A 17,540-nucleotide genomic window follows, 5' to 3' on the forward strand; every position below is an offset into this window, starting at 1 on the left:
AAAGGGTGTCGCCGTGCCGCTAGATGGCGCCGCTGAGAGTTGAACGTCTCCAGAGTTATTAGTAGGGAACCCGGTCGTCCACAAAGTCGGGAGGCTGTGATTATCGTCGCCATGGTTACCTTCCGGGAGGCCGCCATTCGCACCGTACGGACATAGAAAAAGTGCCAAAATGGCAAAAATCCCCAAAATAGAAAAGATGGACGCGCGCGCACGCTCGGCTTCCCGAGCACATGCTGCTTAAAAGTTCCAAGTTACTTTTTAGTCTAGTCAAGATTAAAAGTGGACAACAATATTGGAACGACATTAGCTCCACAGAATTCGAGTCAAGTGAGGGAATAACAGCAAGTGGAACAACAACAAGAGCAAAAAAGAGACAGCTTTCTTCAGTTTTTTTGGTATTTTTGGACCTCGGATCTCCCCACATGAAATTAAAAAATAAAAAACACTCCATGGAGTGCGTGTGGTGAAGATGACCCCAGCTGACCCTCGACGACAGCCGCCTGCAAAAGTCCACCTCTGAAATATGTGCAAGCAAATGTTCCACTTTTTTTTTTGCGTCGCATTTTTTTCCCTGTGTATTTCATAATTCAGACAAAAACACCTGAGAGAAAAAAGACCAAAAAAAAAGGATTTGTTTCGTTTTCCTCTGTAACATCTTCAATTATGTATATTATAACTAGAATCACAAAGTTCAAGCATATATCATATACAAATACAGTTTATTTATATGACACATACAGTATATGTATATATCTATGTGAGGATACATACACATATACGTATGTCGTGAGAGTAGAAGAGTTGAGTGTGAGTCAGTCGGGAGCGTCCATCGTGGCTGGAAAGCTTTGAAGGTTGCGACGGACACGCGGAAGTCCACACACGCTCGCTTTCATCCAGACACAAACACAACCAAAGAAAGTCAAACACAAAACAAGGCTTACAGGCAGTTCACTCGGGGAGGGCGCGAGGGGGGGGGGCGTGCGTGTGCGCGTGTGTGTGTGTGTATTTAAAGTGAAGGACCGTTTCAGATCAGCACCATCAAACTCTAAAACAGCAACAATGACAACATTTGGATCTGTTTGTGTGTGTATTGCATGGTTGTTATGTGGTAGTGTGTGCGCGCGCGCGCGTGTGTGTACGCGTTGTGTGTGTGTGTGGGGGGGTTGCACGTATGTTGGTGTGTGTTTGCTTGCACCACACGTGATTTTTTTTGTGTTACAGTCTCTGTAAGTGGTCGTGCATGTGTGTGTGTGTGTGTTCGTGTGTGTGTAAAAATGCTGACGGCAGTAATAAAACGCACATGTGCCGCGCAAAAGTGCGTTCGGCCGCGCCAACCCGTGAGCCAGTCAGACGTGGCGAAGAAATTGCTTAACAGCTCCAAAAAAGAAAAACTTAACGAGCATCCCCAAAAACCGCCTGTCAACGCTCACAATGGTTACTAAGCCCCGCCTCTTGCACCGTATGAAATCCCTGATTGGACGAGATACATTCTGTTCCGCCTCCACCGGCTCGATTCTCGGGTCGCAACGCCTCCCGCCCGCCTGCTGTAGAAAATCTAGAAAAGTCCTGCTGGCCCGCTCGTAGAAAAATAGACATGGCCGCCCCGCTTCCGGTTTGTCCGCTTGAAAAATAGACTTTGACACATAGAAAAGAACACGAGACGATTGGACGCCGGATGTCGAGCATGTGTGGAAAGTCCAGACGAGGCAAAGTGGGAGCGAGCGGTGCTTAGGAACTGATAACGGGTCGCAGCCGGCGCCGCAAAGCATTTCTGTCCACTAAAGTGCTGCAGTTGTTCGCTTGAATGGTCGCCCTCCCTTCGCGTTTTCTGCCGCCACCGACAAACTTCCTGTTTGCCCGCTCGAAAGATACGATTGTGACACGTAGAAACAACACGAGCGACCATCAAAGTGATGCCTCGCCGCTTGTTTGCCATCGGCCGCAGAGCAACTTTGGCATATCGCGAAGAACGCAAAGCGAGCGGTCACCGGATGTGTGCCGAACGTCCAGAGTTGTGACGTGCTAAAAACAAGATGGCCACAAAGCTTCCGAGCAAACACGGTCGCAAATTGTCATTTCCTCCAAGTCTACGCCGGACTTCCTCAAAAGTGTTTAGGTTGACTGGTCGCTACGCAGCATTCAGACTATGACGCGCAAGAACATGATGCGATTGGACGCAGTGCGGACCGTCAGGGTTCAAACGTGAGAGTGGGCTATATTGACACACGTTAATAAAAAAAAATGTGAGGCCGAGTGCCTCGTCGAGCAAGGACGCATAACATCAGCATTAGTATGAAGGACTTCCGCTGTAAAGGTGAATGGTCGCCGCTTGAAAAGAGACCTCCCCACGTGGAAAAGAAGATGGTGCGATTGGATGCGGAACCTCAGCCATGTGGCAAATTGGGCGCCGCCTAAAAAAGGCGCCGAGCCGCATGGCCTTTCCTCCTGCAGGCGGAATTGTTCAATAGACTGGTCGCTGTCCCGCTTCCTGTTCGCCACGTTGAAAAATAGACTTTGCCACATAGAAAAGAGGAGGAGGAAAACGATTGGACGTGTGCAGAAAGTCCCGATGGGAGGTGCGGTGCAAGCGGGAAAAGGCGGGCGCAGCGTCGCGCTTGGTCCCGTCCGGCGGACTTCCACTAAAGTGCTGCTGTCGTTGGGATGACTGGTCGCCGTCCGTGGTGGCGGCGCTCACAGGTCGCCATGGCGACTCTCGTACTTGTTGATGATGTTGCGGCAGCGTCCGAGCTCCTTGCGCATGTCGGCCACCTCCAGTCGCAGGGCGGCGTTCTCGCGCTCCAGGAAGGCGGCGCGCACCGAGATCTGGTTCTCCTTCAGGCGACGCGCATCGCGCGAGCGCTTGGCCGCCTCGTTGTTCTTCACGCGACGGCTCCAGTACTTGTCATCCTGGCGGGGGGGGGAAGACGATGGGAGGAGGGTCAGTCACGTGATGATGAGGGAGGGGGAGGAGCAAACAAGATCAGCGGGGCTAATGCTAATGCTAATAATGCTAATGTGGGTCTAGCCGTCTCCTCCTTCCCTCATGTACCAATCTATAACATAATTCTACTTTACATATTTTAACCATCTATCATCCATTTTCAACACCGCATATCCGATACTTGCATCCACCCAATCAGTGTTGAGCCATGTGACATCGTGGGACTTTGTAGTACCTTCTGCTCGTTGGGCACGAGCATCTTGCGCGCCTTCTTGATCATGGGCTGCGGCTTGAGCTCCTCGTCGCTGAAGCGGTGCCGGCGCGGGTCGAAGGCCTCCTGGCCCGGGACGCTGGAAAGAGCCACGTCGGCCGGGTCGGGGTCAAAGTTCACCTGGACGTCACCGCCGCCGCCCGGCGTGGCCGTCGAGGTTCCCGCCGGGCCGGGGGGGCCGCTGGTGGTGGGGGAAGCGTCCTGGGTTGCCACCTGACCACCTGGAGGGGGCCACCAGAGGCCGTCAGTTTAATTTACAACTCAGATTTTATTTTGTTTGTTTTTGGCTGGGGGTAATATTTTTGCACTTATTTTATTTCTAATGATACATTTTGGCAGTCTACTTGCTACAACCAGATCATGTGACAATGTGGCTGTGTGACGTCATATTTTGTATATAGTAATGATTTCATTTGATCAAAATTTGATTTGATTTCTATGTGTTTAATAAAAATGTACCGATTGTCAAAGGATTTTATTCGTGTCAAAATTGTATGACATTGCTTTGAGTTTTTGTCTTACCGCTTACTGCCACTGGATGTCGCCAGAATCACACCAAAGGCTGCCTATCAAGTCATTGCGTGCATTTTGTTTATGTTACAAACGGATTCATTTATTATTCGACTTCTGTTTTCACTTCACTTCCTGACACCTGAAGCCCCGAAAGTCAGCGTGATGATAAGTTTGTGTGTGTTGGTTTGAAACATGAAGAAAACTGAACCTGCGCATTCTTAAAAAAATAAAAATAAAAAAAAAGATGTGCTCACGCGACGCGCGCATGTGACGTGAGCGGCAGGTGTCGCTGCACTTGTCACACGTTGCCAATTCACGCCGACGTTACCCAGACGCGGCAAACAACAACACCGACACCCCCACTCTGCTTCGGAATCAATGTTGCCATGGCAACCGTCAGCCTGCTGCTGATGTGACCGCTCTGAAGGCACCTGCGTGCGTGCGTGCGCGTTCACAGCATCCCGCACGTGCACCGTGCTCGCCGCCCTCCTCATCCGCCTCCACACAGTTGCCGCTCCATCTGTCTCCATCATCCTCATCCGCCAGCTGATCATGACTAAATGAAAAGTGCCGCAAAGTATCGCTACGTTGACGACAACGAATCCCTTTTTTTTTTCGTCCTTCCATATTTCGTGACCGTCTCAAATCATTCCAACTTTGAATAATTCAGCTCACTCGGAACGTTTGGGCAACAATTGATGACGTTCCCTGAACGCCAATTGCAACTCTTTTATCATTTGTAATTGATTCCTCACAATTTCTCATGTGATTTTTACGCAGATTTCGAGTTGTGATGATTTTCTGATTGTAAAATGGAATGCGCCTGGAGCAGGTCATGTGACCAGCGTTCCCGTGCAAAGGCAAGCCAAGCCGGCGCGTTTCTCTTCCTCCCTCCCTCCCTTCGGCTCGCTTGCACTTCAGCACCCCCCACTCTCCCCCACCCCGCCCCCTCTCGCTGGCTCCCTGCAGCGGCACGTGACGTGGCGGCGGCACATGGCCCGAGCGTGTGAGGCGGGCGGGGAGCACACATTTCAAAACATGCAAAGCAAACTCGCCTCCCTCCTCACCCCCCTTCCGTCCGCTCCGCGCAGCCACAACGCCTTAACTCTTCGCTCGCCGCCGAGTCATGCACCGCCGCTTCCCTGGCGGAGGTAACAAGGGCAGACCACGTCGCGACTCGAAGATCAGAGCCACACGCGATTAAAGAAGCAAAAGCCGACGAGCTCAATGCTAACGTATGATGCAAAACGCCATCGATGGGCTACTGGAAATGTTTCAGGAATTATGAACCTTCGAGAAACTGCTGCTTTACACACGCGGCACATGACTCTCAGGCACACAGCCTCTCTGCTCTTCAACCAATCACAGGGCAAATCATTTGCTTATACACTACATCCATCCGGCTGTCACGATCCTGTGCATCCAACCTCTCTCTCTCTCTCTCGTCGTAGTAAGACTCCAGCAAGCGAGCTGCGCTTCCACCGCGGGGACTTCTGGCTCGATGCTTCCCAGTTCATATTGGGCTCCGTCACGTGCGCACAGTGCGCGCGCGCGCACGCACGCAAACAGATGAGCGAGAGCGCATTAAGGCAAACCGAGCTGCATGCAAACAAAGAGGACACTCATGTGCATATTGAAAGTTGCCACTACTGTGCACGTCCGCGCACGGTGATGGTGCACGTGCACGCACGCGCACGGCGTGAAGTGCATTCTGTCGCGGAGGCTGCAGCACATTTGGGTTTACATTCTGCTTTGTGTGAGCCGCATCATCTTGCACACAAGCAAACTTGATGCTGCAAACAATCTTCTCAAGAATGCTCGCACGCAATCTTTTACATAATGTGCAACACGATGCTGCGCACAATCGTGCACGCAATTTTGTCGCATGTAATAATCGATGTGATGGTGCCATGTACACCATTTTACACACTATGACGACGATCTAAGAATTTTTGGGGCGGATTTTCAAATAAAATGCAGGACATAGAGCACGACAATAACGCCAACATTTTCAATGAGTTGATTTTGGTGAAAAAAAAAAAATTTGTGCCGTCCTTTAATGCCAATGTGGATGCAAGAGAGCCCTTTGCACTGGAAAGTAACTGACAGCGGTTATTTTGTGGTTTGCTTTAAAGGCTTTGTTGTGGGCTTAGGATCATATCATCTTGGACTCAGTACATTTTCTGAGATTTTTTTAATGAAAAATGAAATGTGTTAAGAGCAGGACGTATTTGTGGAAGTGTGTGCTCTTATGTGCCCCCCTCCCTCGTAGCACTGATGGAAAAATGGTGACCCCCCCCTCCAACATTTAAGTTAGAGTTATGTTCGATCTGGTCCTGTTCTTGACCTGTGCCGTCGTCATGTTGGCTGCGTTGCGACTTGACTCACCGTGGAGACACTCGGGTCCTCCCATCATGCCTTGCTGCTGCGGCGGCGGAGGTTGGACGTTCTCCAGACCCAACAGTGAGGACGAGGACGACGACGAGGACACGGAGGAAGAGGACGAGCATGGCGAAGGAGAGCTGGGTGGGCACTGCGAGCTCTGACTGGGCACCGCCGATTGGGAGCTCTGATTGGATACAAAACAAAGACGGGTTCAATGTCGATATTCTCTTGTCCGCACATCACTCCTGTTCCGTTCTGTCCTGTCCTGTCTCATCTATTCCAGTCCATGTTGTCCTGTCCAAGCCCATCCTATCCTGTCCCACCTTGTTCTGTTCTTTCCGTTCCCACCCTGTCATTTTCTCCTCTGTCCTATCCTGTTCTGTCCTGTCCTATTCCATCATGCCTTTTCTCATCCTGACCTGCCCTATCCAATCCTGTCCCATCCCATCGGTCATCTGATGTCAAGTCAACATCAACTCAATGAATTTGATGTCACTGGGCTCTAACGTGTCCTGTCCTTTATTCCCTGTCCTATGCTGAAATGTTTGCTACCTGCGAGGGGATCTGCGCGCTGGCGGAGCTGGGTCCGTTTCCGTGCATGCCCATTCCGTTCTCGGTCAAGAACTCCTCCAAGTCCATGTACTGCAGCTGGAACAGTCCGCCGTCACAGGGCAGCGTCCGCTCCCACAGCAGGGGCCCCAAAAACGCCGACTGGGAATTGGGCCGCAGGGCGCCGGAGCCCAGGCCGCCGCCAAGACTGCCGGGCCCGCCGCCGCCGCCCAATCCCAACGCGTCCTCATCGGAGTCCTGAGGTTTGTCTTTATCTGGCCGGGAGAAAAGTTTGTCACGGGTTAGCGCTTAAGCACAGCTCAAAATCAGCAGAATTAAACGTTGGCGAGGGTGTTCTGGGTTTTAATCTCTGCTGCATACTCGAGACTTTCTTAGTGGCAGCTGACATGATGTCTTTGTGCTCATTTAATTTTTTTTTTAGCACATTAGCATCACTAAAAACCAAACAAATGTCCGCTGGTGTAAATGTAGTGACCTGAAGGCGCCCCGACTTTGGCTCGCGACCAGTCCGAGTGGAATGCCAACATGACCAAAGCCCCATGCTAGTGCTAGCTAATGCTAACAACAGCTAATGCTAGTGAGCATACATTCAAGTGCAAGCAAACGTCAGGATGTGCATGCTAGCATGTAGCGGCATTTGCCTCACCTGGCCTTGCCCTCTCACCACGCGCACAGTTCAAAGTCACAATCGACTCGCACGCTGACCTTTGAACCCAGCGGCAATAAAGCAGCACCGAGTACAGTAAGAGTCCAGCTGCCAGCAAATTTCAAGGATGAAACCAGGTCAAGGCATCACGCACGCTCGTGTCATCTCATCCTCATCCGATGCAACAAACGGAGCGCTGCCGGCGTGTTTGTACATTTTTATGTAATTGAGTGTTTGAATGTACATTACGGTTTGTTCGTGAAGTGAGTACATTGTGTTTGTGAGGTGTGTGTGTGTGTGTGTACAAGGGAACATATATACCAGCAATGGACTGGTCACCATTGAGTGATAAGAGTCAAAAATTCAAATAATGGAATAGCCACAAATACATGATAGGGCACAAAAAAATGACTGGTCGCCAATTAATAAGGGCACATTTAGACAGATGCACAGTGGAAAGGTCGCCACGCACTCTCATTGACACAGAGTGTGTGCGCGTGTTTCCATTTCTCAAGTGTGCAAGTGAGTGAGGCGACGCGCGTGCACGCATACTCAGGCACGTTCTCTCACCTTTGATCTCGCAGCAGTCTTTGCTACCTCGCTGGTCGGCCTTGATGGGCAGCTGCAGGAGCGATTTGAGATTGCTCATGGAGGTCAGGTGGCCGCCCGGCGGGCCGCTCGGCGTCCCGTTGGGGGCCCCGAATTGGGGGCTGGCCCCCGCGGGCAGCTCGGGCGGCGGCAACAGCTGAGCCAAAGGCCTGGACATGACTTCCGACCAAGGGGGCTTGCGGGGGGGCTGTTCAAGATCAAAATAATCCAATTAGCGCGCCGTCAAAGAGGTGCGCGTGCGCGCGGCAGATGCGCGCGTTGGCAGCGGCAGAAGCAGAGAGAAGCCTCCTTATCTGCTAAACGGCCCCATGGTTGCCGAGACCCCCCCGGGGGCTCGCCTCCACTTCTTCCTCCTCCTGCACCGTGCCCGACGAGCGGACGCTGGATTCCGGGTACGCGCGGCCAGTCAATCGCCCCTGCGCTCCGTGGGCATCGAGTCCGCGCGCACGCAAGAACGAGATCGGCACAAGTCCACGAGGCGAGCGAAAATGAGACAAAGTGACAAGGTGTCAACATAAAGATGACAGGGAAAGACAATTCGAGAGAGCGCCTCACAGCTCCTGTGCGCAGTCTTCCTCTCTCGCTGTCAGCTGGAACCAACACGGGCCGCGCGTGTGACGTCACAGACGACTGGCAAGACTGCTTTCAAAACAACAGCCACGCCCCTTCGCTTGTTCAGGCTCTGCCAAAAGATGGGAAATAACAAAACTGGCGCTTTCCAAACGCGCCACCTGGGATCTGACTTTTTGTTAGTTTGTTTCTTTCTTAAAATATTACTCCTCCTTGCTCTCCTTCACCCAAAAAAGTGGGAGGGTGGAGTTTAAAAAAATAGCGAGTCAATTACTTGTTTGTTGGTTTGAAGAATCCTTTATTTCCCATATGTTTGAAGGCAACACAAGGTTTTCCGGAAGCTTGTCGCACGGTAGGTTACGCCCCCGTTTGGAAGTCCTCCCGTGATTGGTTGTTAACGCAACACGCTCCACCCCCTTGAAAAATTAAAAGACACATGACGCGCTCAAATGCCCAAACTGTTTGCATCCAAACTCATTATTTCGGACATACGCACAAAAACAACTATACACAACACAAATACTTAAACACACACACGTACACAGAGAAACTCAGACACACGCTCGAGTACATGAAAAATAAATACACACGCTCTTTCAAGTATATGCACAATTCACACTAGGACACGCGGAAACGCGCACACACACGAGACAAAAACAGATACACGCATGAGTGTGTCCCCTGCACAGCGCACACACGGGCCAGCCTCCACACACAACGTGAGAGGCCTGAAGTGAACACAACACACACGCCTGTTACGTCACAGTGTGTGACAAGACCGAAGTGAAAACAAACACCCGCCGCAGCCATGTTGACTGGACGCGCTTCAGTCAACTCAGCAATTCAGCAGCAGTCAGCCGCCAGCGCGCATTCACGTGAGAGCAGAAGAAGAAGATGAGGAAGAAGAAGAAGAGAAGAAAGCTGCGCGCGCCCGCGGCTCGTCATTTGTTCTCCCGCCAAGTGTGAGCCTAGGGATCACGTGTCGGCAGCACGCGCAGAGCAGCGACGGTGCCTCGCGCTGATTGGCTAAAAGTAGGTCACTCCTAGGGCCAGTCCCGGCCTCCTTATTGGCTGAATATAGGACATAGGCCCCGCCCACAGGATTTCCCATGCCATGGCCACGTGACCAGGAGCGGGAACCGGCAGCACGAATATTGAGAATATAACAATAATAACAATAAAAAAGAAAAAGGAAAAAAAGTTTGAGAGGAATTTTAGGAAGAGACTTCTTGTTGGTCATTTACATTCCGTAAACATATTTAAGCCTATATTAAAATAGTATTAAATATATTTTCCATGCTTTTATTTGAATTGTTGCAGCTTTCATGGCGTATGTTCTATTTTTGTTTTGTTTGGCGCAATTATTTATGCATTTCAAAGGTTAAAAAAAACCAAGATTCAGCTGTTGCACTGCATTCTGGGAACACCAACCAATTTCTTGGAAGGACTCGGAACACCTACACAACCAGCTGACGTCACTGTACAGGAACGTGCCAGTCACAAAAGGACAAATAGTCCCACGTCACACACACACGCGAGCACGAACGAGAGCGCGCACGCCGCCAGCATTTCAATGTAATCAGCTGTCATGTCTTCTTAAAACGAAAAGATGGGGGGGGGGGAAATCTTATTGAAATTGCGCCATCTTGTGGCCACTATTTGCTATTGTAGCATTTTGCGCTGACTTAAACACTAATTTTCAATTCGTGGACAAGGGGTGTGCAAACTTTTTGTGCTCATGGGCCACATATGAAAGGTAAAATGATTTCATGTCTACATTTTATTTCTAATAAACGAATCAATTATTCAATAAATTATGACAAAACATTTTTCAAGATTTAATTTGCAGTATATCAATTAATTAATAATTTATTTTCAGGAATAATTTGATACTTCCAGTGCTTTAAAAAGTGTGGCTGCTATATTAATCAAAGTCAACCCCAAAAAGTATACAGTATATGTAATTATAACTGTTAAGTTTTTATTAAAAAACAAAACAAAACATTTCCCTAACAATATTATTCGCTTGAATGCAGCACGACTTGTACAAAAAATGCCAAGATGTGATTTTTTTTTATTTGATTTGAGGGGTTTTCAACAGGTCACTTTTTATGCAAAGAAAAGAATAGTCATTTAGTAACAATAATAATAATAATAATATTACATGTTTTAGTTGTACAGAAACAAACAAAAAGATTGAACAATGTGAACAGGAGCTAAATTATAAACCATGCGCGCACGCTTGGGTCACAAAAAGTGTTGCATGGAAGGAAAAAAATAAACACGAGCGGACGCAGACCGAAACCCGACCTCAACCCCGTAGCCCCGCTCTCACAATACCGACACTGATAGAAGAAAAGGATTCTTGGGAAGTAAAAAACAGCACAAGTTGTCAAGATATAATAAAATATAATTGGGAAATATATCATCAATACGCTCCGGGTTGTTTCTACACAAACACTTTGGTGGGCTCTGTAAAAAGCCCACCTTTTCGCATTTTAATTTTATGCGGGTTGTTTTTTTTTCAGTCATGTCACCGGTAATTTCATTTTCTCAACAAACAAACGATAATAACAACAATAAGGCATCTGAACTGTGCTGGAAAGTCAGGAGGATTTCATGATGAAAGCGGGGCATGGCCGTTAAAACACACAATGCACACGGAATAGACACACGACAGTGTTAAAGTGAGACACAAAAGGTGAGTGTCTGTCTGTCTGTCTTCTGTCCGTTTGTGTTAAATGTGTGTGTGTGTGTGTGTGTGTGTGTGTGTGTATTGTGTCTTCAGTCCATGTGTGTCAGTGCGTGTGGGGGAAGCGTTGCAGGTGCTACGAAAAGTGTAACGTGACGAGGTGGTGATGTGCCTTGGCAGAAGGTTTCGGAGGCATCAGGAGCTTCTTCGACCATCTTCTCCTCCCTATTTGTTCAAAAGCTGCCATTTGTCACTCGCCTCTCAAATTATTGCAAAAAAAGAATAAACAAAAAAGTGACAACAAACTAAGCTAACATAGAAATTAGTGGAGTTCTTAATGAGCGTACTCTGTCAGCACCGAGGACCTCTCGTGGGCGACCTGAGCCGACAGAGGTAGCCGGGGCGGCGAGCGCTCGCCATCGGATGACGGCGAGCCCATCTCGACAGGCGCCCACTTGCCGTCGGGCCAGCGGCCCCCCAGAACGGGCGCCCGGCACGAGAACTTGTGCCTCTCCAGGAGCCGCGGGTTCCAGAAGCGGCGTTGGCATTTGTGGCAGCCGAAGGTGGCACGCTTGAGGTGGCGTCCGCGGTGTCGGAGGGCCTTGAGGAGGCTGCCGCTGCGCCGCGCGCACACGGAGCAGCGCAGGCGGGCACGACGCCCCGACGACCTGGCCGGGTGCCGCAGGGCGCGGTGCAACAGCAGGAAGCCCCTCCTGGCGTAGGTGGCGCTCGGACAGACGGGGCACGGGAAGCGTTTGATGGCGACGTCCATGGACAGCAGCCCGCTGACTCGGACGACGCCCCCGGACCAGGACCTCACCGCCGACAACCCCCCGCGGACCTTCAGCTGTGCCAGGAGCTTCTTCTTGTTGATCTGAGCCAGCATTCGACCCCGCCTCTTCCGCAGGAGTAACAACTTCCGGCGCGTTTCCTTGCTGAGCGGCACGCCGACCAGCTTGCCGTCTCTCATGATGCTGTGGATCACCACCCGTCGCTTCTTCTTGCGCTCTTTTCCGACAACGTCCGGCTGCTTTTTGGGCCGGCAGTGAAACGGGTGCTCGGGGTCTTGGTCCTGCGTGGGCGGCGCCAGGGCGTGGCCGCTCACGTGCTGCGCGGGAGCCGAGCCGCCGTAGCCGGAGTCGTAGAAGGCGGGCGAGTAACCGGGCGCTTGCGAGTGGTTGACCCGCTGGCCGTTGCGGTCGATTCCGTGTTGCGAGAGCTTGTGGCGCACCAGGCTGTTGGAGTAGGCGAAGGATTTCCCGCAAACGTCGCAGCGAAAAGACTTCTCCAGGCCCACGCCACCGCCGTGCACCGTTTGCTGGTGTGCCGTCAAGTGGAAATAATGGCGGAAGGATTTCCAGCACACGGTGCAGGTGTAGAGCCTCTGCGAGGGCGTCCCGGACGTGGGAGATTTCTCCTCTTGGGAGCAAGACGAGAAGAAGTCAGAGGTTCCCTGGTTGGCGACCTGGCTGATCGCGGCGGCGGCGGCGGCGGCAGCAGCTGCGGCTCCTTTGATTCTTCTGCCCTGGTTATCAATCTCGCCTCTGCGGTGCAGCTTGCCGTGTCGGACCAGACTCTGAGCGTAGGCAAACATTTTTCCACACAGGTTGCACTTGTAGTTCTTCTGACCCGAGTGCACCGTCAGATGTTTGGTGAGGTGGAAAGGTTCTCGGAACATTTTGCCGCAAACGTCGCAGGCGTGCGGCTTCTCGCCCGTGTGGACCCGGTTGTGGCGCCGCAGCGTCTCGGCCCGCCGGAAGCGCTTGCCGCACAGCTGACAGCCGTACGGCCGCTCCGAGCCGTCGCCGGGAGGCACCGGACTCCGCCGCCGCCTGACGATGGAGTTGGGGTCTCTCTTCTCTCGCGGCTTGCGGGGCCTCCGGGGCTTGACGTGCGGCTGGCTGTGGTGCGACAACGGCACGGTGGAGCCGTTGATACCCGGCGAGGACGACGGCCCGCCCAGGTTACCGAACCCCAACCCCCCCAGCAGCCCTCCGATGATGTCCCTTCTTTCTCCGTCCCTGCCTTCCGTGTTGATGTCGCAGGAGGCGGCGGCGGCGGCGGCGATCGCCGACATGGCGCTGCTGGTAACCTCGTCCTCAGAATCGTCCAGTAGGGAGGAGAGAGGAAGGTGCGGCTGCTGGTGGTGGTGGTGGTGGTGGTGCTGCTGCTGCGGCGGCTGTTGCTGGCTCTGCGGGTGGGGGTGAAGGGTCGGCGCTAAAGGGGCCTTGCGAAGGGTCGGGTTGGTCATGTCCCCGGCGAGGGCGGCATCCGGTGAGTAGAGCGACGACGGCTGCGAGCGTCTGTAGTCGTCGTCGTAGGATGCCTGGCTGGGGTAGCGACTTCTCGAGTAGTCGCCGGCGTACTTATCGTTGGGAACGACAACGTTCTGGTTGGAAAGAGGCATTTTGCCGCCGCCGCTCGTGTTGTTGGACGCGCCCCCGTTGCCGCCACCGCGGTTCTTCGAACTCCGGGGAGGTTTCCCACAAGCGCCCGAGGCGGCGTGGTTGAGGAGGGAGGTGCTCTCTCGAAAGCAGCGTCCGCACGCCGGGCAACGGAAGGGTTTCTCGTCGTGGATCTTCTCGTGGCGCGTGAGCGACTCGCGCCGGTTGAAGGACTTCTGGCAAATGTTGCAGATGAACGGCCGGTTCTCCGAGTGCGTGACGCTGTGTTGGATCAGATGCCCTCGCTTCTTGAATCTTTTGCCGCAGTCCCCGCAGCAGAAGATCCGCTCGGGACTGGGCGAGGTGCAGTCCGACTTTCTGCCGTGGGCGTCGGGCGTCAAGCCGTGGCTGCGCAGGTGCCGCCGCAGGCTGGAGAGATGCGTGAAGGTTTTCCCGCACTCTCCGCAGTGGTAGAGGGATTCGGGTTCAGGTGGGCCCGACGAGCTTCCGCTGCGGTTTTCTCTGGATTTGGGCAAGTGCTGGTCGTCGTCAACCAGCACGGACGCGGAGGTGGAGGAGGACGGGGCGGACGATGAGGACGAGGACGAGGACGAGGAGGAGGAGACGGCGGAGGACGACGGGTGTTGCGACGGAGATGACAGCAAAGACGAATGCTGCTGCTGCTCGCTCATCCCGACGCCTCCGGAAGCTCCTCCGACCAGGCCCGAGGCAGACGAGCCGTGCCGATGGCTCCCAGAGCCGCCGTGCGCTTGACTCTCGGCCTTCCTCTGCGGCAGGTATCCCGCCATGGCTTTTTTGCGCCTGCTCCCGCCACTGCCAGAAATCGAGGAGGAAGAGGAGGAGGAGGCCTCCCCCGACTTGGCGGCGTCTTCTTTGGGGAGAGACAAGTGAAGTGGCAGGGGCAGGGGGATGCCCGCCTCCTGTTGCATGAGGGAAGCGATCTGATTGGATGACAGGACCGGAATGCTCTGAAAATCAAATCCGCCCAGGGGGGCGGGCTGGGGGGCCGGGTGCAGCGGGTGAGGGTGGTGCGTGTGGCTGTGGGGGTGAGATAAGGCGTGGGGAGTCAGCTGCTGCTGCTGCTGCTGCGGAGCTTGCGGCACCGAGTGGCTGTGGGAGGAGTGCAGGGCGGGAGGAGGGGCCAAAGATGAGTTGGAATCGGCGGACCCCTGGCCGAGACCCAGACCCAAGTGGTTGTGAGTGCCCTGCTGCACCAGGAACTGCTCCAGGCTGCTATTGGCGGGGACTCCCGACAGGAAGTACTGGTTGGCGGCTAGCATGCAGCTGAACTGCTGGTGGAGGCTGCGGGGGTCCGACTGGCCCACCAGGGGCACCGGCGTGCCGGTGGGGGGGTTGCTGGAAGCCGACACAGAGGTGGAGGTAGACGACGAGGAGGACGAAGGTCCGGGGGAGGGCTGCGGCACCGACAGACCGGGATGCAACGGAGGAGGCGGTGGCGCGGGGATGACCCCGGCACTCCCGCTGGCGGCGCCGCCCCCAAAGTCAAAGCGTCCCATTCCCGAGTGCAGCTGCTCCTGTGCCAGCGCCGCCTCGGCCGGGTGGAAAGGTCGCAGGAACTGCGGATATCCCGACGAGGAGCCGCCTCCTCCCCCGCCGCCGCTCATCTTGCTCGACTTCCTGGAGCTGTGAGTCGACGACGATGACGACGACGACTGACTCTGGTGCGAGATAGACGGGGGAGGGGCGCTCATCTTGGCAAACAGGGAGGAGGAGTCGGCAAAGGCGTTGCTCCGAGAGGTGGGCAGGCTTCCCAAGCCGAGGCCGGACAGCAGAGCCCCGGACGTGTCAGCGGGGGTCTGGTGCTGCTGCTGAAGCTGCTGCTGATGCTGAAGCTGCACCTGCTGCTGGTGGCTCAGCTGACGCTCCAAGCCCAACCCCTTGAACTGATGCGCCTGGTGTCCGCTCAGCATCTCCAGGATCTCCATTGGGTACTTGCTGAACTGGAACATCTCCCCAGCGAGAAAAGTCCACGCTTCTCGAGAGATCACTTTCTCATTTGTGCCGGCGAGGACTCAGACCGCTTCCATCACGAAGAGACCACAAGAAATGGTTGGCGTCTTTCTTTTGAGGTCCCGGAAGATGGAGAATTGTCACGTGGAAGAACGCAACGTGTCTTGCGGCTCAATTCTTCTGCAAGTCTGAGGATTGACAAGCAGAAACATGCAATGTCAACATGAATATATAAATTAGTAAACAATCTGTCAATTTGGTTTAAATAATCAAAAATTGGATTTAAAATACCTGAAATTCCATCCATTTATTTTCAATTTTTTAGAAGGATTGCATTACAACTCTACCACATTATTATTGTTTTAGTGAAGTGGTCTGTATATGACAACGCTGTTGCATTAAACAAGCTCGAGCTTTTCTTCTTCTTTTTCTTCCACTGTCAATTAGGACAAGCTGCCAATCAAACTAGCATCAGTGACAGCATCCCTACTTGCGCCAGCATCTTTATTGTTGTTGTGGACATCAACGCATCTTTAACAATCTCCAGGCACGAGCTTGCGTCTGACCTGCGGCGTGTGTGGCGCTCGGCGGGTCGGGAGCGGGTCAAGGAGGCAGATTTTGGGGGTGGCCTCTCGGCTCTCAGGGTGATATAGTCGCCTCCATCTGCAGGTAGACAAGCAAAGAGCTGAATGAGGGCCAAGCGTTACAAAAAATAAAAGTCGAAATTGCCAAGCACGTGAACTAAGTGCGTGTCAATTCAGTTTACAAACGTTCAGCACCGTTGCAAGAGAAGAGAAAGACACGAAGGGGGCGTAAAAAGAGGGCAAACTGTGATGCTAACACTTTAGCCGAGCGGCTAGCTTCCGATTAGCTCGATGCTAATCTGTTAGCTAACCTTCCGCCGCCGTAAACAATAAAGTAGTTCGTTAATGAAATACTAATAATAATAACGTTCTCACCTCAAAATGCTCGTTAAGTGGCGGCGAAAAGTCCGGAAGAGGCGCCGAAAGAGGCGAAGGGCTCTCCGCTGGCTGAGCGTACGTTCCTCCCGCCCGGGCTAGCAGCGAGCTCGGCCTGCCTGGTGTCCACTCGGAGCCCGCTAACAAAAACGCTGCAGGCAGCTCGGCGCCGCCATTGTCTCCAGGCTGCGCGGCGTCGCTCGCACGCACGCACGTAAGCAAGCCAGCAAGCAAGCCGCCTCGCTTCCGCCTTTTGCCCGCCTCAGGTGGTCGTGCTCTGGACGGCCGGTGGGGGGGCTGCTACCCCTCGTCGCTGCTTGCTCGGCCTGAGTCGTCCCCCCCTTCGGTTGCTCGGAGCCCCGAAATGGTCGCTTTGTGCGCGCGCTGGTTCCGGCACGGCTACGACAAGGCGGCCGGCCGCAGGCTACTCGTGTCCGGCTACGACCACCACCGACCACCGCCCCGCATTCACGCGCCTCACCGCTGACCCCTGCCTGCCAAATAGTGCGCCTCTCTCTGCTATGGCGCGCGTGCACGTTAGGCCTGTTGACACCCCGCGTGCGCGTACGCGTGTCCATGAAGTGAAGGGCAATAAATCAATTCAAGACATCATTAGGTTCGTGCTGGGTTGTTTTTACTGCACGCGTGTGTGCTTTTGTGGCATGCACAATAAACCATCCGGTTGTTTTTAAATTCCACGTTCTGCATTAATTAGCGATCACTCAATTAATCGTCTAATATGTCCCCTGCGAGCCATTCCCATTACAGAGGCTTCGAAAATTATTTTATTTCTGGGCTGTGGGGGCGAAGTTTTTCCAAGTTGAGACCATCAATCATATCACGACAGTCTGTTTGGTCAACATGCGTACTGCAAAAAAAAAAAAAAAAAACATTTCAGAGGAGGGCAAGTAGTGACGCTTGTCACCCCGTTGGCCCCGCCCCTCTGCATGCCCCTGCTTGACATAAATTGGCAACCAGTCGTGTTTTCTCCTTATGTCGTTTGTTGGT

At 53.2% G+C, this 17,540-nt stretch overlaps 2 protein-coding genes across 4 annotated transcripts; both read right to left on the bottom strand.

The window, feature by feature from the left end:
• Positions 1–702: 702 nt before the first annotated feature.
• On the bottom strand, positions 703–9,432 carry dbpa (D site albumin promoter binding protein a). 2 transcript variants are annotated; one of them, XM_088319279.1, is made up of 7 exons: positions 8,780–9,432; positions 8,491–8,617; positions 7,897–8,351; positions 6,663–6,934; positions 6,114–6,294; positions 3,177–3,433; positions 703–2,907 (listed from the first exon to the last, which is right to left on the bottom strand). In XM_088319279.1, exons 3-7 carry the CDS (start codon positions 8,090–8,092, stop codon positions 2,692–2,694), a joined length of 1,122 nt encoding a protein of 373 aa, XP_088175405.1. In that variant the 5' UTR covers positions 8,093–8,351; positions 8,491–8,617; positions 8,780–9,432; the 3' UTR covers positions 703–2,691. The 2 variants fall into 2 exon arrangements, with proteins under 2 accessions (XP_088175405.1, XP_088175404.1); XM_088319278.1 differs by having other exon boundaries at positions 8,491–9,432.
• A 1,127-nt stretch (positions 9,433–10,559) lies between these two features.
• On the bottom strand, positions 10,560–17,076 carry LOC148321774 (uncharacterized). 2 transcript variants are annotated; one of them, XM_088319509.1, is made up of 3 exons: positions 16,533–17,076; positions 16,140–16,236; positions 10,560–15,761 (listed from the first exon to the last, which is right to left on the bottom strand). In XM_088319509.1, the coding sequence occupies exon 3, from the start codon at positions 15,570–15,572 to the stop codon at positions 11,532–11,534; it is 4,041 nt and encodes a 1,346-aa protein (XP_088175635.1). In that variant the 5' UTR covers positions 15,573–15,761; positions 16,140–16,236; positions 16,533–17,076; the 3' UTR covers positions 10,560–11,531. The 2 variants fall into 2 exon arrangements, with proteins under 2 accessions (XP_088175635.1, XP_088175636.1); XM_088319510.1 differs by having other exon boundaries at positions 16,064–16,236.
• Positions 17,077–17,540: the final 464 nt, after the last annotated feature.

This window comes from Idiotropiscis lumnitzeri, chromosome 16, assembly GCF_059441095.1.
Source record: "Idiotropiscis lumnitzeri isolate Australia: NSW breed Sydney's pygmy pipehorse chromosome 16, RoL_Ilum_1.0, whole genome shotgun sequence".
Classification (NCBI taxonomy): domain Eukaryota; kingdom Metazoa; phylum Chordata; class Actinopteri; order Syngnathiformes; family Syngnathidae; genus Idiotropiscis; species Idiotropiscis lumnitzeri.

Excerpts from the sequence above, each read along its gene's own strand:
- dbpa (XM_088319279.1), bottom strand. The coding sequence starts at position 8,092 with ATGTCCAGGCCTTTGGCTCAGCTGTTGCCGCCGCCCGAGCTGCCCGCG. Across the intron at positions 6,295-6,662 it reads GCGCGCAGATCCCCTCGCAG|AGCTCCCAATCGGCGGTGCC; the intron begins GTAGCAAACATT and ends GTATCCAATCAG. Across the intron at positions 2,908-3,176 it reads TCGTGCCCAACGAGCAGAAG|GATGACAAGTACTGGAGCCG; the intron begins GTACTACAAAGT and ends CCCCCCCGCCAG.
- LOC148321774 (XM_088319509.1), bottom strand. The coding sequence starts at position 15,572 with ATGTTCCAGTTCAGCAAGTACCCAATGGAGATCCTGGAGATGCTGAGC.